We start from the raw sequence: 22563 nt of genomic DNA, 5'->3' as shown, positions 1-22563 counted from the left end.
CTGTGCTTAATATGGGTCCCAGACCAGCTCAATGTGGTCTACAGTATTTATATACTTTATATACTGTCTATACTTATATACAGTATATATATATATATATATATATATATATATATATATATATATATATATATATATATATATATATACTTTTCCCATATTTGGGAGCTACTCTCTGCCCTGATACAGCTTTCTAGTCTTAGTCCCAACTCTGATACCATATCCTCAGACCTTTAATAATACCTTTAACCCACCTACATGTTAGCTATCAGGCTCAGGCAAAAATTAGTAAACTCATGGGCCCCTTGGAATATACTAAAATACACTTCCTAGCTTTTTATTTTTCCAAAATGGAGACCCCAAATCTCATCTGCTCTATCCTTACCTTTAGGTTCCTGATTATTCAATAATTGTTTTTCCTGTTTAATATATAATGCTTTTCATCCACCAAGTTGCAGATGCTACCATGATGCCAACCTGATGACCTCACCAATGTATCCTGGAACCCCACCTCCTCAAAGCCCTGCCCCAGCAGGGAAAAAGAGACACAGTCTGGGAGTATGGATCCACCTGCCAACGCCCATGTTCAGCAGGAAAGAAACAATTACAGAAGCCAGACCTTCCACCTTCTGTATCCCATAATGACCCTGGGTCCATACTCCCAGATGGATAAAGAATAGGAAAGCCTTCAATGGAGGGAATGGGATACAGAACTCTGGCGGTGGGAGTTGTGTGGAATTATACCCCTCTAATCCAATGGATTTGTCAATCATAAATTAAAAAAAAAAGGAATTAAAAAAATTGAAAAAGCAAAAGCTGGGGCCAGGTGGTAGAACATCTGGTTGAGCACATGTTATAATGCACAAGGACCTAGGTTTGAGGTCCCAGTGCCCACCTGCAGAGGGAAAGGTTTACAAGTGGTGAAGCAGTGCTACAGGCGTCTCTCCTCTCTCCCTATCTCCCATTCCCTCTCAGTTTCTGGCTGTCTCTATCCAATAAATAAATAAAAACAATAAAAAAATTTAAGTTAAACAACCTGTTAACACCATACACCAAAATAAAATAAATTAAAAAAACACAATGGGGGAGCCGGGCGGTAGTGTAGCGGCTTAAACGCACGTGGCACAAAGCGTAAGGACCAGTGTAAGGCTGCCAGTTTGAGCACCCAGCTCCCCACCTGCAGGGGAGTCGCTTCACAGGCGGTGAAGCAGGTCTGCAGGTGTCTATCTTTCTCTCCCCTCTATGTCTTCCCCTCCTCTCTCCATTTCTCTCTGTCCTATCCAACAACAATGGCATCAATAACAACAACAACTACAACAACAATAAAACAACAAAGGCAACAAAAGGGAAAATGAAAGAATGAATGAATAAATAAATAAAAGAGACTGTACCCCCTTTGGGGAATTAAAAAAAAAAACCACAATGGATCCAAGACCCGGATATTAAATCAGAACCCCTAAAATTTGTAGAAGAAAACAATCAGTAAAACACTGCAAGACCAGGGTTCAGGTGGTAATGCACCGGGTTAAGTGCACATGGCACCAAGTGCAAGGACCAGTGTAAGGATCCTGGTTCAAGCCCCCAACTCCCCACCTGCACGGGGGTTGCTTCACAAGCGGTGAAGGTGTCTGTCTTTCTCTCCCCTCTCTGTCTTCCCCTCCTCTCTCCGTTTCTCTCTGTCCTATCCAACAACAGCAATAATAACCACAAGAACAATAAAACAACAACAAGGGCAACAAAAAGGGAAAAAATAGCCTTCAGGAGCAGTGGATTCACAGTGCAGGCACCAACCCCAGCAATAACCCTGGAGGGGGGAACAAAAAGGAGAGAAGAAGAGACACCAAGGCACCTCTCCGCCTGCCATGTAGATCTATCCATTTTCATCTTTTTGGTTGTGCACACTGCTCCCATGTGGTGTTGGGAATCAAGCCCAGGTTCTACAAAAATAACATATTCTGTGAAAGAATATGATGGGAAGGTGCTGTGATGTAATTAGCATATGGCTAACGAATTGGATGTAATTAGCATACACACTGATGTCAGGATGGAACTTAAGCACTAGCCAGAAGAGGCAGAGTCTCTCTGTTGCTGTTGCTGCCTGCTCTCTGTTCCTGCACTGCTCTCTCCCAGCTCCCAGCTTTCCTGTGTGCTCAAGGGGCCTGCCATGGCTGTTTCTCCTGGGAACTGCACATGTTTAACTCAGCAAGCTGGTAAACTCTAAGACTCTCCTCAGCAGCCATAAGAGTAACCTATACTCCTGCAGATAATTGCTTATTTTGCTGTAATAAATCTTTGATAGTTTAAACCTGAAAAAAAAAAAAAAAAAACCTCTTCAAGGAAGTTTCTCCCAATTATGCAGATACGTTACCTACACTGCCCAATGTCCCTTTCTGTCATGACTTTTCTCTACTTTTGAAGTTTTTATCACAACTTATCAGTTTTTAGACTCATCCCTACTAGGCTGTAATTTTGCTGTGAGGGCATCTAGTGCAGTAGCAGCCTCATAGAAAGCAGTCTCTGGGGTTGGGTGGTGGCACACCTGGTTAAGTGCACACATTACAATATATAAGGACATGGGTTCAAGTCCTTGGTTCCCACTTGCAGGGGGAAAGCTTCAGAAGGAGAGAAGCAGGTCTGCAGGTCTCTCTCTCTCCCCCTCCCTCCAAATTTCTCTTTGTTCTATCCAATGAAATAAAATTTTTTTTAAAATTCTAAAAAAAAAAAAAAGAAAGAAAAAAGAAAGGGTGGAGGGTAGACAGGATAATGGTTGTGCAAACAGAATCTCATGCCTGAGGCACCAAAGTCCCAGGTTCAATCCCCCGCACCACCATAAGCCAGAGCTGAATAGTGCTCTGCTTAAAAAAAAAAAAATTAAATTAAAAAATTGAAAAACAAAACAGAAAGAAAGAAAGCATTCTTTATGTACTTGTTGAACAGATCAGTGGCCACTAGGTTAGTCTCCCATGTTCCAGCTTGGCCACAGACTTCCAGGACTGTGGTGGCTTACCTTGTACATAGGGTCCCATCTCTGGGTGCTCCCTGACCCGCAGAGAAAATGGCTTTTTTGGATCAGATTGCTTCAACAGGTCCCGCACCCGTTCGTTATAGATTTCTAGGAAACTAGGGATATGTGGGAAAAGGCATATAATTAGATTCTGAAAAAAGTGAGAGAAAACTTGAAGCAATTCCTAGTTGGTATTCCAGTTCTACCCCTGGAGTTCGACAATGATCAAACCATGGTTCTCAGGGCCTATGCTCAGCAAGGTTTCAGCATGGCTGTCATTACTGCCACTTTGAGGTTTAGAATGTGTGAGTCAAGTGTAGCCTCCTAGAAGCTATTCCAGCACAAGTCTAGGGACTGTGCCACCAGCCTATGCCATAACCAGGCTGCCACAGTACAGAATCTAAGGCTTATTATTTTTTTTTTAAATTTTTTTCTTTATTGGGGGATTAATGTTTTACATTCGACAGTCAATACAATAGTTTGTACATGCATAACATTTCTGTTTTCCACATAACAATACAACCCCCACTAGGTCCTCTGTCATCCTTTTCCAGGACCTGTGCTCTCTCCTATGCCCCCTGCCTCCGCCCGTCTTTTACTTTGGTGCAATACACCAACTCCAGTCCAGCTTCTGCTTAGTGTTTTCTCTTCTGATCTTGTTTTTCAACTTCTTCCTGTGAATGAGATTATCCCATATTCATCCTTCTATCTGACTTACTTCACTTAACATGATTTCTTCAAACTCCATCCAAGGTGGGCTGAAAATGGTGAAGTCACCATTTTTAATAGCTGAGTAGTATTCCATTTTGTATATATACCACAACTTTCTCAGTCACTCATCTGTTGTTGGACACCTGGGTTGCTTCCAGGTTTTGGCTATTACAAATTTTGCTGCTATGAACATGGGTATACACAAATCTTTTTGGATGGGTGTGTTTGGTCCCTTAGGATATATACCCAGGAGAGGAATTGCAGAGTCATAGGGTAGGTCCATTTCTAGCCTTCTGAGAGTTCTCCAGATTGCTCGCCACAGAGGCTGAACCAGTTTACATCTCCACCAGTAGTGCAGGAGGGTTCCTTTGACCCCACAACCCCTCCAGCATTTGTTGTTGCTACTCTTTCTGATGTATGACATTCTCACAGGAGTGAAGTGGTATCTCATTGTCTTTATTTGCCTTTCTCTTGACAATCAATGACTTGGAGCATTTTTTTTATATGTCTCTCGGCCTTTCGAATCTCTTCTGTGGTGAATATTCTGTCCATGTCCTCTCCCCATTTTTGGATAGAGTCATTTGTTTTGTTTAGGTTTGGCAAGCTCTTTACATATTTTGGTTATTAACCTCTTGTGTGATGTATGGCATTAAGTATCTTCTCCCATTCTGTGAGGGGTCTCTGATTGGGTATAGGTTTCTTTTGCTGTGCATAAGCTTTTAAATTTGATGTAGTCCCACTGGTTTATTCTTATCTTAGTCTTCTTTGTAATTGGATTTGTTTCATTGAAGATGTCTTTAAAATTTATGTGGTCACAGGACCTTGTCCTCAATGTGGATCAACAATGGTAGAGACTATTCCATCCTCAGAAGGGAGGCTGGATAACATAGTCTATCTACCACCTGAAGAAGATGGGTCCTGAAATTGGTGCAATTTGTTATGTTCCTACTGATCACCAAAGAATGCGAGTTGGGACCTACAGGGATGTAGAGGTACATAGGCTCCTAAGCTGAATATGGGCCCCAGATCAAATCAGTGGGGTTTGCAGTCAACAATATTTACGTACTTTTCCCATATTTGGGAGCTACTCCTTTCCCTTTTCCAGCCATGACACCATCTAGCCCCTTTTCCAGCCATGACACCATCTCCCCAGGCAATAACCTGGGTCCACCTGCATATCAGATGTCAGGCTCAGGCAAAAACTAATAAAGTCATGGGCCCTTTGGAATATACCTAAAATAGACCTACTAGCTATTTCCAAAACGGAAACCCAAAATCTTCATCTGCAATATTCCAGCCTTTAGGTTCATGATTAATCAACAATTTCTATGGCTTTATATGTTAACTCTTTTTCAGCCACTAGGCTCCACATGCTACCATGATGCCAACTGGACTTCTTTGGACAGATGACCCCCCGCCCCAATGTGCCCTGGAGCTCTGCTCCTCAGAGCCCTGCCCCATTAGGGAAAGAGAAAGACAGGCTGGGAGTATGGATTGACCTGTCAACGCCCATGTTCAGCAGGGAAGCAATTACAGAAGACAGACCTTCCACCTTCTGCACCCCATAATGACCCTGGGTCCATACTCCCAGATGGATAAAGAGTAGGAAAGCTATCAGAGGAGGGGAGGGGAGGGGATATGGAGCTTTGGTAGCATGAACTGTGCCCCTCTTATCCTATGGTCTTGTTAGTGTTTCCATTTTATAAATAAATGCATTTTTTAAAAATTGCAGAAATGGGTTCTGTCAATATTTTCCTCTATTTGATAGTTTCTCATCTAACATTCAAGTCCTTGATCCACATGGAATTTACTTTTGTGTTTGGTGAAATACAGTGGTTCAGTTTCATTCTTCTGCATGTTTCAACCCATTTTTTCCAACACCATTTGTTGAAGAGATTCTGCTTTCTCCATTGAATAGTCTGGGCACCTTTGTCAAAGATGTCCATAGGTATGGGGGCTTACTTCTGGGCTCTCAATTCTATTCCACTGGTCAGTGTGACTTCATGTTCCAGTACCAAGCAGTTTTGATTACAATGGCCCTATACTACAATTTGAGATCTGAGAATGTGATGCTAAAGCTTATTTCTTTAAGTGGTTATCAAACACAATCTTTGAGTTCTATCCTGAAAACTTCCCAAAGGCCACAGTCAAACAAAAAGGGAAGTTCAATGAGAAAGATTCTAGTTCCCATTCTAAATTTTAGTAGAACGATTTTTTTCCCCCAACATGACTGTTGCTGGGGCTCAGTGTCTGAATGGCAAATCCACTGCTCCTGAGGGCTACACCCCCACCAGCACCCTTCATTTGGTATAGACAGAGACAAACAGAGGGAAAGAGTGGAGAAAGTGAGAGAAAGATTTGCAACACTGTTTCACCTCTCATGAAGCTTCTTCCCCTACAGGGGGGAACATGGGCATGAACCTTGGCCCTTGTGCACAGTAATGTGTGTGCTTTACTGGGCATGCCACCAGCCAGCCAGTCCCTAAGTAGGGTAATTTTCATTTTACTTGTTCTGCTAAGTACTTATTTAATTGGACAGAGAGAAATTGAGGGGAATAGGACATAGGGAGAGAGAAAAAGACATCTGCAGCACTGTTTCACTGTTCATGAAGCTTTTCCCCTGGAGACCAAGGACTTGAATCCAGGTCCTTGTGCATGTTGACTTGTGTACTCAACTGGGTGTACCACTACCTGGCCCCTCATTTTACCTATTCCGTATACTAGGATTCTGTGTGAGACATACTCTATCCTGCAAGTATTTAGTATGTTATTCCTTTATAGAAATAGTAAGATAGTTATAATTCTTTAGAAAAAAAAAATCTATGTTTATATCCATTCACTTTGCAAATTTTGACTTTCAAAACATTAAAAAAAAAAAAAAAGTAAGAATAGGGACCAGGTCGTAGTGCACACACACTGTGATCCAAGTTCTTGGTCCCCACGTGTACCAGGATGCTTCACAAGCAGTGGAGTAGTGATACAAATATTTTATTTCTTTTATCTCTCCCCTCCCCACTCCCTTTCCATCTCCCTCCGTTTTTCAGCCTCAATTAAAGAAAAATCACGGGGCCAGGCGGTGGCACAACAGGTTAAGTGCACATAGTACAAAGTGTAATGACATGCACAAGGATCCTGGTTCAAGCCCCCGGCCCCCTACCTGCGGGGGGGGGGGGGGGAAGTCACCTCAATAGCACTGAAGCAAGTCTGCAGGTCTCTTATCTTTCTCAAGTGCCCCTATCAATTTCTCTCTGTTCTATCCAGAAAATCAAAAGAATGGCCACAGGAGCAATAAATTTGTAGTGCAATCACTGAGACTCATCAATAACCCTTTGGGCAAAAAAAAAAAAAAAGGAAAGAAAGAAAGAAAGAAATCAGCATCATATAAACAAATGCAAAAATAATTTTCACAATCATCAAATTTTTAAAAGGTATCTATTTTTTTGAGAATGATGACAATATTCTAGAATTAGATGATGATAGACATCCATAAGTATATTGTAAAATTACTGAACTATACACTTTATTTTTTAGCTGTATGCTTTATAAGAGAATTTTATGCTACATAATTTATATCTGAATTAAGAAAAAAGGATGACATGAAGTGTGCAAACACTTATTTTGGGGAGACGTAAAATGATATTCCTATGACAATAAAAACCTGACTCAGTGCCTGCACTATGAATCCACTGCTCCTGGAGTCTATTTCTGCTCTATTTTTGCTCTTCTGTTGCCCTTGTTTTTTTAATTGTTGTTCTTATATTGTTGTTATTGCTGTCATCATTGGATAAGACAGAAATCGAGAGAGGACAGGAAGACAGAGGGGGAGAGAAAGATAGACACCTGCAGACCTGCTTCACCACTTGTGAAGCGACCCCCCCTGCAAGTGGGGAGCTGGGGCTCAAACCTGGATCCTTAATCTGGTCCTTGAGTTTTGTGCCATAGGCACTTAAGCTGCTGCCTTACCGCCCGGCCCCCAGAAATTAACTTTCTCCCAACTCAAGGACTTAAGAATATTTCTTATCTCCCTGTAATGCCAGATATTTCTGTTGTGGCCTTTCTTTAGTCTCTGGATGATTCCAGAAACAAAGAGAAGATAGTTGTACATGCTAGAATCTGGAGTAGAAAGAGAAAGCTTTAGATCTCAGAGGGTTCTTACCTTACTTTTATCCTACAGGAGGAAGATGATTGGGCATAGTCTTCCTCCCTCACAAAGAGACCCTGCACAGAACAGAGGGTTGAGGTTTTACTGAAGAAAATGTACAAAAGAGACCTACTTTAGGACGATTCGGTCAGAAGAGGGTCCATACCTCACATATTCGTGGAGTCAAACCAACAGATGCCTAGAAAAATAAAAGGAGAAAAAAAAAAAAAGCATTACTGTTAACTCATGGTGATGCTCTTCCCCACAGCACTCAGGTACCATCTGAGTGGGCTCTTGGGCTGCTTCTGCTAGCCTCTTCACTCTAGTCAGCCTAATGGCTGGTGTGGCCAAGGCTATTTCCATGTGCTGTAAGTAGACACTCATGGGAATAATGTACCAGATAACAAGCAACTGCTATAAGAAGGAAGAAACTTAAGAAAAGAAGAAAGGGGGGAGTCGGGCTGTAGCGCAGCGGGTTAAGCGCAGGTGGCGCAAAGCACAAGGACCGGCATAAGGATCCCGGTTCGAACCCTGGCTCCCCACCTGCAGGAGAGTTGCTTCACAGGTGGTGAAGCAGGTCTGCAGGTGTCTATCTTTCTCTCCTCCTCTCTGTCTTCCCCTCCTCTCTCCATTTCTCTCTGTCCTATCCAACAACGACAACAACAATAATAACTACAACAATAAAACAACAAGGGCAACAAAAGGGAATAAATAAAGTAAATATTAAAAAAATGAATAAAATATTTTTAAAAAAGAAAAGAAGAAAGGGGGAGTTGGGCAGTAGCATAGTGGGTTAAGGGCAAATAGCACGAAGTGCAAGGACTGGCGTTAAGAATCTCGGTTCAAGCCCCCAGCTCCCCACCTGTAGGGGGGGGTCACTTCACAGGTGGTAAAGCAGGTCTGCAGGTGTCTATCTTTCTCTCCTCCTCTCTGTCTTCTCTCTGTCCTATCTAATAACAGCATCTATGACAACAACAATAATAATGACAACAGCAACAAAAAGGGCAAGAAAATGGGAAAATGGCCTCCAGGAGCAGTGGATTCATAGTGCAGGCACTGAGCTCCAGCAATAACCCTGGAGGCAAAAAAAAAAAAAAAAAAAAAAAAAGAAGAAGAAGAAAAGGAGGAGAAGAAAGGGCAATATAGGATGAAACTGTAACTGTGGTCTACTGCAACAGATCCAAGGAGTCTAATGGCAGGAGGGAGGAGGGGGAGATAGAGAGAAAGACAGAGACGCCAGTAGTACTTGCTTCACTGCTCACAAAGCTTCCACTTGCAGGTGGGGGTCACCAGGTCCTTGTGCATGGTAATGTGTAGGCTTAACTGGTGTGTCACTGCCCAACCCCTTTAGAGAAGGATTTTTTTTTCCTTGCCTCCAGGGTTATTGCTGGGGCTCAGTACCTGCACTATGAATCCACTGCTCCTGGAGGCTATTTCTTCCCTTTTGTTGCCCTTGTTGTTTATCTTTGTTATTGTTGTTGTTATTGCTGTCTTTATTGTTAGATAAGATAGAGAGAAATGGAGAGAGGAGGGGAAGACAGAGAGGGGGAGAGAAAGACACCTACAGACCTGCTTCACCACCTGTGAAGCGACTCCCCTGCAGATGGGGAGCCGGGGGCTGGAACCAAGATCCTTACCCCGGTCCTTGCACTTTGCGCCATGTGCACTTAACCCGCTGCACTACCGCTACTGCCTGGCCCCCAAAGGAGTATTCTTAGGGAACTCTACTTCCTGATTTTCCACGACAAAGAAGGTTCTTACTAAGTTCTACATATTTCTGTGTCTCTTCCCCCCCTTTTTTTTTCTAACACAAGAGCACATCTCAGTTCTAGCATGTGGCTGATCCTGGAACTTCAGAGTCTCAGGCATGCATGAAAATCTTTTGTGGGGTCGAGCGGTGCGATGGACCCCTACAGCGGAAGAGCAGCAGGAAGGATCAGGGAACTCTGATGGCGACCACCTGGTGGGTCAGGTGGCGCAGGGGAGAACAGAACACACCACACTCTGTTGGAGGGGGAATCTGAACTCAAGTTTTATTCAGCCAGTGAGAACTTATATATCTTTCAGCCTTACATAAACAATATCTGAAACAGAAAGTAAAGCTCATTTCTTGATTAGATGGCCTTGCGGTTTTACAGAAATGTCGTACTTTATGAGGTGATGTATTTCTGAGTAATAGGCTTAGAAGATAGTATTTTATGTAGAGTTTTAACATACTTCATAAGAGGAGGTGAGTAAGTATTATTAAGAATTTTTCCTCAGCGGGGAAGCAATTACAGAAGCCAGACCTTCTACCTTCTGCAACCCTCAATGACCCTGGGTCCATGCTCCCAGAGGGATAGAGAATGGGAAAGCTATTGGGGAGGGGATGGGATATGGAGATTGGGCGGTGGGAATTGTGTGGAGTTGTACCCCTCCTACCCTATGGTTTTGTTAATTAATCCTTTCTTAAATAAAAAAATAAAAATAAATAAAAAAAATTTAAAAAAAAGAATTTTTCCTAAAACTTTATGTATTTGATGACCCATAACTTCGTCCACCTCATTTCCTGTTCATCTGTATCTAATCTGGGAACAGGGACTGTTCATGCCTGATTACACGGCATCATTACCATGTACATAATGAAAACAATAATCAGAGTTTCCAATTTAGATCTGCTCAGGAAGCCAAGACCCACTCCCAGAATTCTTCTTCCTTGAAGAGAGTTTTCTAGGGTGCTGACCCTGTCAGACCCATCAATCTGGAGTTGAGTAGGGCGTGGCAGAGCGGTAGCAGCAGGTTTAAGCCCACATGGCCGCAAAGTGCAAGGACCAGAGTAAGCATCCCAGTTCGAGCCCCCAGCTCCCCACCTGCAGGGAAGTCGCTTCACAAGTGGTAAAACAGGTCTGTCGGTGTCTTTCTCTCCCCCTGTCTTCCCCTCCTCTCACCATTTCTCTCTGTCCTATCCAACAACAATGACATCAATAACAACAATAATAACTACAACAATAAAAAACAGCAAGGGCAACAAAGGGAAAATAAATAATAATAAAAAAAGAAAGAAAAGCTTTTGCATAATAACTACGCAGTCTCATCTGCCCAGATACTACATACTTTTTAAAAGTTTATTATTATTTTATTGGATAGGCAGAGATAAACTGAGAGGGAAAGGTGAAAGAGAGACATCTGTAGCACTACTTCACTGTTTGTGAAGTGCTTGCCATGCAGGTGGGGACTCAGGGGCTTGATCTCGGATCCTTGTGCATGGTAACGTGTGTTTAACCAGGTGTGCCATGGCCGGCCCCTGCTACATACTTGAAAGCTCCCACCACAGAATCTGATTCTGCTGCTACTTTCTAACACTCAAGTCTCAGAAAATTAGTCCCATTTCCATACAGCATTCTTTGAGGGCCTTCTCCACATCAAATGTATTAAAAAGCTTTTAGCGAGAAACATGGAAACAATGAGAAACTTGGACTAAACAGATAAGATCTGCTTCATCAAAGGAGTTGTAAACTCTAAGGGAGCTTTCATAAAAAAGGACTAATTGTGGAGGCCAGGCGATAGCACAGTGGGTTAAGCGCATATGGCACGAAATGCAAGGACCGGCACAAGGATCCTGATTTGAGCCCCCTGCTCCTCACCTGCAGGGGAGTCACTTCACAGGTAGTGAAGCAGGTCTACAGTGTCTATCTTTCTCTCCCTCTGTTTTCCCCTCCTCTCTCAATTTCTCTCTGTCCTACCCAACAACAACAACAGCAACAACATAATAACAAAATGATATACAACAAGGGCAACAAAAGGGGAAAAATAGCCTCCAGGAGCAGTGGATTCATAGTGCAGGCACTGAGCCCCAGCAATAACCCTGGAGGCAAAAAAACAAAAACAAAAATGGACTAATAGTTTAGTTTACATTTAACACACTGAGAACCTCATATTTACTACAGGAAACAGCTCTATAATCTTGACAAAGCTAACTATGGGCCTTACATTCCCTTGCTCAGTGGCAAAGATAGTGCAAGATTCAGGTTTGCTGTGGCAGTAGAAGAGACGGAATTCAGCACTAATACTCACTGGGGTCCCCAGCATGGTGTATGTTTTCCCAGAGCCTGTCTGTCCATAGGCAAAAAGGCATATGTTGTAGCCTTTGGCAGCTCCAGAAAGCACTTCAGTCCCCAAATCCTGGAACACCTGTAATAAAATTAGAGGCTATGTCACTAGTCCTTTCTGTAGCAGATTTAGCATTATTTTTCAACCTAAGAAAAATTAAAAAATAATAAAATAAAATAGATATTTGCACATTGTTTCAAATCCATCCCCCCCTTTATTTTTGTCATTACCAGGTCAACTTTACCAGATAGACAGAGGAGCAGACACAAGAGACACAGAGAGAGGGAAACACTATAGCAATGAAGCTTCCTATAGTGCAATGGCTCAAAGCTAAGTTCCATGTGTGCTAAATCAACCAGAATATCCAGGTAAGTAATTTTGTTGGCCTTCCATCACCATTTTATAAGAAGCTGTTCTGTGTCATCAAAAGACTGCTAAGGAAATTCTGTTCATTTGTTGAAATATTTTTTAATGTAGTGTCAGGGAAATAACCAAGGGTTTCACAAATACAACCAACTGGCCTATGGCCTACCTGACCTTATTATTTTGTTCTATAGACTGGAAGAGAGAAAGAAGGGGGGGAGGGACAGAGAGGGAGAGGGGGAGAGAGAGGGAGAGAGAGAGAGAGAAAGAAAGGGAGACATCCTGGAGTAGGGTACCAAAGTAAAAATCTCTGGGTGGAGGGTAAGAGTAGATGTTCAGCTTCATGGTAGTGGGGGGAGGCGATAATGACTACAGTCCTTTGGTGGTGGGAAGGGTGTTAATGTACACTCTCATTAACTTGCAGTCTCATGAATCACTATTAAATTAATATGAGAGGGGGAAAACTGATTGAATGTCTCAAACCATTTAATGCACAAACCATAGGCCGAGTATCTGTTCCTTTCTTAACACTTAAGATGTCAAACATGTAACCAGACTGAATTTTAACAGTGGTCTCAAATTTTTAATACATTTCTAATAATGACTTGCTCTTTGAAATGTTGACTTTTATTTATTTATTTATTTATTTATTTATTTTCCCTTTTGCTGCCTTTGTTGGATAGGACAGAGAGAAATGGAGAGAGGAGGGGAAGACAGACAGGGGGAGAGAAAGATAAGACACCTGCAGACCTGCTTCACCGCCTGTGAAGAGACTCCCCTGCAGGTGGGGAGCTGGGGCTCGAACAAGGATCCTCACACCAGTCCTTACACTTCACGCCATGTGCGCTTAAGCCGCTGCGCTACTGCCCGACTCCCGAAATGTTGACTTTTCTAAAGCTTAGACCACGGAGAAAAGAAGCAACTAGTGGCGTTACTTTATAAGATAGCACTATATAAAAATAATGTCAAAGGACATAAATTATGGTGATGTGTATGATAAAGCAGATCCTAACAATGAGATTTTCAAAGTCAACCCAATTGCCAAATAATGTGATTATAGCAGTAACTATCTATTGCCTTCTTAAACCCTAAGACAGCAGGAACCTCCCACTTCCTCTGTAAAGCCCAAATTTCCCCCAGTCCTGGAACCTCTAGGGTGGGGCTCACTTTCCTGCATGCTTCTCTCAATTCGTACCAAATGATACTGCATCTGCTGATCCCAACCTGTTCAATGTAATGAGTACCACACCTTGGCATGCTTCATTTCAGAATGTGTCCAGAGACATCATGCGTGGAATGTCAACCCTTCAGCCTCATTACTCGGTTGAGACCTTTCCTTTTATAGGATTCTCTAACTCTATTTCAGGTGGTTCACTTGCTAACAAAGCCCCAAAACCTAGATATAGACCAGGTCCCAGGAGACAGGGCAGATGTACACATGTATCCATAAATTAGGGCAAAATATATACCTGAAAGCAAAAGTACACAATAGTCTGCAGTGCGTCAATAAATGAAGCAAGCAAGTGTCTAAAAGGACACCATAAAGTTCCTAATGAAAACAAAACAAAACACCACCCAGGGGTCAGGCAGTAGCACAGTGGGTTAAGCGCACGTGGCACGAAACGCAAGGACCAGCGTAAGGATCCCGATCCCCACCTGCAGGGGAGCCACTTCACAGGCGGTGAAGCAGGTCTGCAGGTGTCTTTCTCTCCCCCTCTCTGTCTTTCCCATCTCTCTCCATTTCTCTCTGTCCTAGTCCAACAACATCATCATCATTAACAACAATAACTACAAAAAAAAGGGCAAACAAAAGGGAAAAAAGAAGGAAAGAAAGAAAGAAAGAAAGAAAGAAAGAAAGAAAGAAAGAAAGAAAGAAAGAAATCCACCCATCAGGCTTATAGGAGACGTACAGATGCCCAGATCAACCACCCTCAGCAGAACACTGCAGACACCTTGTATGCCAGTGCTTTTACCCTCTGTGTTGCTGCTGCCCAGTTTCCAAAGACTCTTCCTACTTAGGGGCAAAGGGAGCAGCTGTCTGATTATTCAAGTCTTTCTCTCTCTCTCTCTCTCTCTCTTTCTCCCTTTCTCTCTCTTTCTTTTTTTTAAGTCTTTATGGGGAGCAGAGCCCATTTTGCCACTATAGAAGTCACACAGGCAGCTTGTCCTTTATGTCTCTGGGAGTGAAATGATGCTCACCAAAAGCAGGCTTCCACTGGAGTTATGAAAGAACAGCACATAAAGGGACAACTGATAACATCTGTGTGGTGGCACTAAGAGTCCAACAGCACTGCACAATAAGTGTGTAATGACTCAATTCTCAAGTCTGATACTCAAACCACATCACTCAATGAAATGGCTTTGCCAGTGTCCCCTGCTGCTGAGGGTCCAGTGGTTCCCAGACTTTTAAAAAAATTTACTTTTAAATTATCTTTATTTATTTATTATAAGGCAGAGAGAAATTGAGAGAGGAGGGAGAGATAGAGAGGGAGAGAGATGAGAGACACCTGCAGCACCACTTCACCATTTGTGAAGCTTCCCCCCTGCATGTGGGGACCAGGAGCTTGAACTGGGTCCTTGTGCACTGTAATGTGTGCACTTAATCAAGTGCGCCACTGCCTGGCCCCAATTTATTTACTTATTAATGAGAAAGACAGCAGAGAGAGAAAGAACCAGACATCAATCTGGTACATTTGCTGCCAGGGATTGAGCTCAAGACCTCATGCTTGAGAGTCCAATGCTTTATCCAATGTGCCACCTCCCGGACCACGGTGCCCAGACTTCTATAAATAATCAACTTCCCCTTCATATTGCCTGATATAGCTCTAAGTTGAAATTTGGTTATTACAATTTATAGCTGTGGGATCTTGAACAAGTTAAATTTTATAAGCCTCAGTTTCTTTGATGTTAAGTTCTTTGGTTATTTTAAATCTAAATTACAGGTTTGATATGAAGTTGAGATAATACAAATGAGGACAGCAGGGACCAACAGGAATTGCTGACTCAAGATTGGCCAGTTTTATGTTTCAGCAGCTGTAGTAATGTTTACTGACAGTGAAAAGTTATGTTATGTTTTGCTTGTTTAACAACAGTAATATTCATGTATAGAGCCAAGAGATTCCAGAGAGTGGTGAAAGATTTGGACTTCTACCATTCCCATGACCTTTCCCAATCTGCTCCCCAGCTTTTTAACCCTGTTCATTCATTCACTTCTATATTTGCAAAACTGAAAAAGTGGGCAGGATTCTCTTTGCTTCCTGAAATCTATGTAAAATCTCCAGGAAATGGGGGCCCGTCAGTGGCATACCCAGTCAAGTATGCCATGTTACCACGTGCAAGGACTCAGGTTTAAATATCCAATCTGGGGAGGAGAAGCTTCAGAAGTGGTGAAGCAGTGCTACAGGTGTCTTTTTCTCACCCTCTCTATCCTCCCTTCCCTCTCAAATTCTGTCTTTATAAAAATAAAAGGGAAAAACTCTATCACATCCCCTCCCCTGATAGCTTTCCTATTCTCTTTTTTAAATATTTATTTATTTATTACCTTTAGTTGCCCTACTTGTTTTATTGTTGTAGTAGTTGTTACATAGGACAGAGAGAAATGGAAAGAGAAGTGGAGGACAGAAAGGGGGAGAGAAAGACACCTGCAGACCTGCTTCACCGCCTGTGAAGAGACTCCCCTGCAGGTGGGGAGCCGGGGGCTCAAACGAGGATCCTTATGCCTGTCCCTGCGCTTTGTGCCACATGCACTTAACCTGCTGTGCTACCGCCTGACTCCCTACTTTCCTATCCTTTAACCCTCTGGGAGTATGGAACCCAAGGTCATTGTGGGATGCAGAAGGTTGAAGGTCTGGCTTCTGTAATTGTTTCCCTGCTGGTCTGATCAGAAGATTCCCTTTCTTTTTACCTTTTATGTTTACTTGATAGTACAGACAGAAACTGAGAAGGGAGGGGGGCTAGAGAGGGAGAGAGAAAGAGAGGCATCAACAGCCCTGCTTCACTTCTGCATGTGGAACCTGGGGCTTGAATCCAGTCCTTACATATTGTAATGTGTGCACGCCACTGGTTGTGCCACCACTCAGCCTCCTGAAAACGATTTTAAGCCTGAGGCTCCTAGATCTGAGATTCACAACAGCTAAAGAGTGGAAGCAGCCTAAATACCTCTTGGAAGCTGATTGGCTAAAGAAGTTATGGGATGGTGGTGCACCTGGTTAAGTGTACATGTTACCATGTGCAAGGACCCAGGTTTGAGCCCCTTCTCCCCACCGACAGAAATGATGCTTCACAAGTGGTGGAGCAGGTCTGCAGGTGGTCTTTCTTTCTATCTCCCTCTCTATCTCCCCTCCCTTCTCCTCTCAGTTTCTCTCTGTCCTGCCAAAAAGGAAGAAAAGAAGAAAGGAACGAAAGAAGGAAGGAGAAATGGAAAAAAAAAAAAAAAGAACAGAAAAAACTGATTGCCAAGGGTAGCAAACTCATAGAGCTGACATCAAGTCCAAGTGATAACCCTGGTGACAAAGGGAAAAAAAGTAAAAGAGTTGGGAGTCGGATGGTAGTGCAGCGGGTTATGTGCATATGGCGTGAAGCACAGGGACCAGTGTAAAGATCCCGGTTCAAGCCCCTGGCTCCCCACCTGCAGGGGAGCCACTTCATAGGCAGTGAAGCAGGTCTGCAGGTGTCTGTCTTTTCTCTCCCCATCTTCCCCTCCTCTCTTGATTTCTCTCTGTCCTATACAACAATGATGACATCATTAACAACAACAATAACTACAACAACAATAAAAAAGGGCAACAAAAGGGAAATAAATTTTTAAAAAGTCGAAGAGTTATGGGATATATATTTCATGGAGTACTATTCTGCAAAATAATAATAATAAGTCCTTTGGGACAAAGTGAATGGAACTGAAGGTGGTTGTACTTAGCAAAATAAGTAAAAGAACAAAAGACATCTTACCAGATGGTTTCACTCACATATGGAATCTAGAGAACTGATACACATGAATTTTCAAAGAAAAAAAGAAAAACAAAAAAAGGAGGCAAATTGTTTCAAAGACTTTGTGAGAACTATGGTGGCTAGCTTTGGGAGGCAGGAAGGTAGAAACCATTAATGTACAGTATGTAACTTAAAGGATCTCAAGGAGGGAAAGACTTAGAATGATTTCTTTTTCTCTAAACAGCTACAATTATAGTTTCATGATTAAGAACAAAGGCTTTGGAACAGTGAGAAAGAGAAAAGGAGGGAATGGGGAAGGAGTGGAGGAGGAAAGAAGTAAAGCTTAACTAATGCAGTAACAAACACCACCCTTACTGACAAGCACTGGATTTGAATAGTCACTGTTTGTTTATATAAATAATATATTAAAATAGGAGGAAATCCATACAGTGGGGAATAATAAAAACAACCCCACCATTTAGAGGTAATGGCTGCTAATATTTTGGTGTAAAATTTACAATTTTAGACTTCTGTTTTATTCCTACATAGGAGTTAATGTTACTTTTAGGTCTTAAATTCTGATATAAATATAGCAAGTAAGAATACTTGAGCATTCCAGAAGGTGGAACAGTGGTAGAGCTCTGAACTCACAAGCATGAGATCATGAGTCTGATCCTCAGCACCATGTATGCCAGGGAAGTACAGCATGAAGTCCTGAGTCTGATCCCCTGCATCCCATATGCCAGAGTGACAATCTGGTTCTCTCTCCCTCTCTTTCAGGAAACAAATACTTTTGTAAAAATGACTCCTCTAAAACAATATTGGAGGTGGGAAATTGAAGAAACAGTGTAGTGGTTAAGCAAAAGACGCTCCTGTCTTAGCCTCAGTCCCCAGAATCACCATAACCAGAGCAGAGCCGTACTCTGGTGGGAAGGAAAACAGTTTAAAAGCTAAAAGTAAAATTTCACAAACACTTGACTACACAAAGTTCCCTCTGGAGATTTATTCTAGAGGGAAAAGGAATACGGCTAGGGACTGTTATTATTATTATTTTTTTTAATTCTAGAATGCTTTGACTTTACAGACTATGCATTACTTTGATTAAAAAATAAAACCTACACTTCAAATTAAAAACACTTGACTATAGGGAGTCAGGTGGTAGCGCAGCGGGTTGAGCGCACGTGGCCGCAAAGCGCAAGGACCAGCATAAGGATCCCGGTTTGAGCCCCCCACTCCTCACCTGCAGGGGAGTCACTTCACAGGTGGTGAAGCAGGTCTGCAGGTGTCTATCTTTCTCTCCCGTCTTCCCCTCCTCTCTACATTACTCTCTGTCTTATCCAACAACAACAATATCAACAACAACAATAACTATAACAATGAAACAAGGGCAACAAAAGGGAATAAATAGATATAAAAAACACTTGACTATAATAAGGACACTGCATTGGAAATAGCTCTTTTATTTTTAATATTTATTTTATTTATTCCCTTTTGTTGCCCTTGTTGTTTTGTTGTAGTTACTATTATTGTCATCATTGTTAGGACAGAGAGAAATGGAGAGAGGAGGGGAAGACTGAGAGGGGGAAAGAAAGATAGACACTTGCAGACCTGCTTCACCATTTGTGAAGCGAATCCCCTGCAGGTGGGGAGCTGGGGGCTCGAACCAGGAACCTTACACTAATCCTCGTGCTTGGCACCACCTGCCTTTTACCTGCTGTGCTACCGCCCGACTCCCTGGACACAGTTCTTATGAAAATCTACTTGTGACATGGCAACCGCATAGACGCGAGGAACATTTCGAGGTGGTGCCTCAGTGTCACTGGCAGACCAGTCACCTCTGGGTTTCCACCCAGCGTAAATGTTTACTGGCAAGTCCATTCTCATTGTGAGCCTTGCAGGGGGCCAACCAGTATCACTGGGTTCTGGTCACAAAGCAGGTGATGGCCTTTGTAGCAGATTTCTCCAGTGAAAAACAACAGCCTGTATTTGACTTTGAGAGATGAAACTAGATTTTTCTATTTGACTTATTCACTTAATACTGTAAAACACACAGAGATTTATTCCCCATGTTCCTTCATTTTGCATATGTATCCAAGCAATGTTATGCCAAGAAAGTTGGTGTAAAAACAGTTACCAAGGAATGTGAGGAGGGAGAGTACAACAGAAATTCTGAAATGCAAGCAAACAGCAACAAGGCCAACTGAAACCTATACCATAGCAAATGGACAGAGAATAGAGCTTATCTGGAAGAAAGCAGTTTTGTCAGGTAAGTGCTCAAACTAGAACATTCTGGGTCAGAAACTATTAAGTTAACAGATGCCTGGCACTCATTGCACAAGCTCTGTGAAGAGACAAGAAAGATGTTTAAGACTTGCCTCAATCAGCAATGAGTTTACCACACAGGTAGAAAGACCAGAGAGTCAGTAAAATGTTTTGTTTTTGTTTTTACAGAGAGATAGAGAAAGGGAGGCAGGGACAGGGAAAAGGAGTGGGAGAGAGGGGCCGTGGGGGTGAGAGGAAAAGGGAGGGAGAGGGGGATGGAGAGGGACAGCAGTACTAAAGCTTCCCTTAGTGCAGTGAGGAACAGGCAGGAACCTGGGCAGGGCACATGGCAAAGCAGCATACTATCCATGTGAGCTATTTCATTGTCCCCAAAATAAAAAGTTTAAAACTAGTACATAAAAGAATTTGCGTGAAGAGTAGACACAAACATATCTGGAGAAGAGAAACTGATTGTGGAATGGAGCAGTGAGATAAATTGTCAGAGCAGAGCTAGAAATCTCACATAATATCCTGAGAAAAATGACTTTTTTTTAAAGATTAAAAAAAATTAAAATATATTTATTTATTTTCCCTTTTGTTGCCCTTGTTTTTTTATTGTTGTTGTCGTTATTGATGTCATTGTTGTTAGGACAGAGAGAAATGGAGAGAGCGGAAATCAGAGAGGGGTTGAGAAAGACATCTGCAGAGCTGCTTCACAGCCTGTGAAGCCACCACCCTGCAGGTGGGGAGCCAGGGGTTCTAACCTGCATCCTTATGTTGATCCTTGTGCTTAGCGCCACATGCACTTAACCCACTGCACTACCACCTGACAAGCGACTCTCTATTTTTTATATAGTTTTACCAGCGCACTAGCTCAGTTCTGACTTAAGATGGTGGCTGGGGATTGTACCAGACACCTTAGAGCCTCAGGCATAAAAGTCATTCTGCAGGACTTCCGGGAGGCGTGGCCATAGAATAAGTGGGACCAAATCACCTCTCCTCCCAAAACAAGGAAAAAATACAAGAGATCCAACTGAAGCCATAATCTACAGGTGAGAGTTCTGCAGCCTCAGGTGGAGACTCATGTGCGGCTGGAGAGAAAAGTGGTGCGGGGGGGGGATTCAAGAACAGCAAAGTCAAGTCGGAGCTCAGGACTGCATGAGCAGCACCATCTTGGCGATTTCACTTTAAGCGCAGCAAGCAACAGTGTTCCTAGTGCCGGAAGAAAACAGACAGGGGCTTAAAACCGCTCAGTCTTTGACTCAGGGGGCTTTAGCCTTCTGAATTTAAGGCCAGGACACAACATAAAACAGCATTTGTGACCACAAGACAGCCCAAAGCAACCACCCCGCCCCACACACTGCAGATTATACAAAGGAGAAACCTAAATATCACAATAGCATCACCTGCTGGCCAGCAGTAACCAGCACAAAATCCTGGGTGGTAGCAGTGGGTTAAGCGCACATGGCGCAAAGCACAAGGACCGGTGTAAGGATCCCAGTTTGAGCCCCCAGCTCCCACCTGCAGGGGAGTCGCTTCACAGGCAGTGAAGCAGGTTTGCAGGTGTCTCTCTCTCCCCCTCCTCTCTGCATTTCTCTGTCCTATGCAACAGTGATGACATCATTAACAACAATAATAACTACAAAAATAAAAAGACAAGGACAACAAAAGGGAGTAAATAAATATATATTTTTTAATTATATATAAAAATAAAACAGGTAGTCAACAATTTGTTTGGCTTTATATGTTAACTCTCTTTTCAGCCACCAGGTTCCAGATGCTAGCATGATGTCAACCAGACTTCCATGGACAGATGACCCCACCAATGTGTCCTGGAGCTCCGATTCCCAGGAACCCTGCCCCACTAAAGAAAGAGGCAGGCTGGGAGTATGGATCAACCTATCAATGCCCATGTTCAGCGGGGAAGCAATTACAGAAGCCAGACCTTCCACCTTCTGCATCCCACAATGACCTTGGGTCCATATTCACAGAGGGTTAAAGAATAGGAAAGCTATCAGGGAGGGGATGGGATACAGAGTTCTGGTGGTGGGAATTGTGTGGAGTTGTACCCCTCTTATTCTATGGTTTTGTCAGTGTTTCCTTTTCATAAATAAATAAAGTAGGGCTTTTATAGGAGTCTCTGACTGAGTTTGGAATAAGGGAATAAATATCAAAAGAAATTGTTGTTAAAATTCGGACGGCTCTTGCCGGGCGGGTTGGCTTCACGGGCGGGTAACAGAGACGCAGAGACAACGGCTGGGCAGGGCAGCAGTAATTCTTTATTCAGGAACAACGATTCATAAACTAAGACAAACTAATCACCAAACAGAACTCTGCTATCTCTTTGCGGCGGCACAAGCACTCTCTCTTACTCTGGAACTCAGGAACCCAGGAACTCTGTCACTCTGGAACTCTGGCAGGTTTCCTAGGGGCGGGGCCAAGTGGGCCACGAAATTAACTGGACTGATCTAATTCTCTTGGCCGGGGAGAACTAGAACCCAATGTAAAGCATACAACAAGAAATCTAAAAAACAAAAAAAAAAAAAGAAAGAAAGTCAATACCCCAATAAAGAAAAAAAAAGAAAGGGGAGTCAGGCTATAGCACAGCAGGTTAAGCGCAGGTGGCGCAAAACGCAAGGACCCCAAAACGTAAGGATCCCAGTTTGAGGCCCCGGCTCCCCACCTGCAGGGGAGTCACTTCACAGGCGGTGAAGCAGGTCTGCAGGTGTCTATCTTTCTCTCCCCCTCTGTCTTCCTCTCCTCTCTCTATTTCTCTCTATCCTATCTAACAACAACGGCATCAATAATAACTACAACAATAAAACAACAAGGACAACAAAAGGAAATAAATAAAATAAATATTTTAAAAAGTTAAAAAAAAAAAGGAGAGAGAACTACAGAAATGTCATTGCTGAGCACAATATATGTTCATCACTCTTACCCACTGTTACACATATACACAGTTGTTATATAGTTGTTCCTGACCAGCCTTTGCTGAGTGCAGAGGTGGGGAACATCTGGCCTTCAAGCCCAAATCATTTGGTCAGGCTCAGCTAAGGTAAGCACA

At 42.8% G+C, this 22563-nt stretch overlaps 1 protein-coding gene across 3 annotated transcripts in view; it reads right to left on the bottom strand.

The window, feature by feature from the left end:
* STARD9 (StAR related lipid transfer domain containing 9) overlaps nt 1-22563 on the bottom strand; it is a 146629-nt gene that overhangs the window by 71809 nt on the left and 52257 nt on the right. For all 3 annotated transcript variants that reach the window (XR_009545267.1, XM_016192738.2, XM_060174467.1), the window contains exons 4-7: nt 11910-12026; nt 8023-8055; nt 7872-7933; nt 3008-3120 (exon numbers count right to left, since the gene is read on the bottom strand). Coding sequence is in view for 2 of the 3 variants with exons in the window: in XM_016192738.2 (XP_016048224.2) it covers nt 3008-3120; nt 7872-7933; nt 8023-8055; nt 11910-12026 (325 nt within the window). In the remaining variant the exon portion in view is untranslated. The remainder of the gene's footprint in view (nt 1-3007; nt 3121-7871; nt 7934-8022; nt 8056-11909; nt 12027-22563) is intronic.

The sequence above is a fragment of the Erinaceus europaeus genome, chromosome 16, assembly GCF_950295315.1.
Source record: "Erinaceus europaeus chromosome 16, mEriEur2.1, whole genome shotgun sequence".
Classification (NCBI taxonomy): domain Eukaryota; kingdom Metazoa; phylum Chordata; class Mammalia; order Eulipotyphla; family Erinaceidae; genus Erinaceus; species Erinaceus europaeus.
This window is presented reverse-complemented; position numbering and strand designations above follow the sequence as displayed.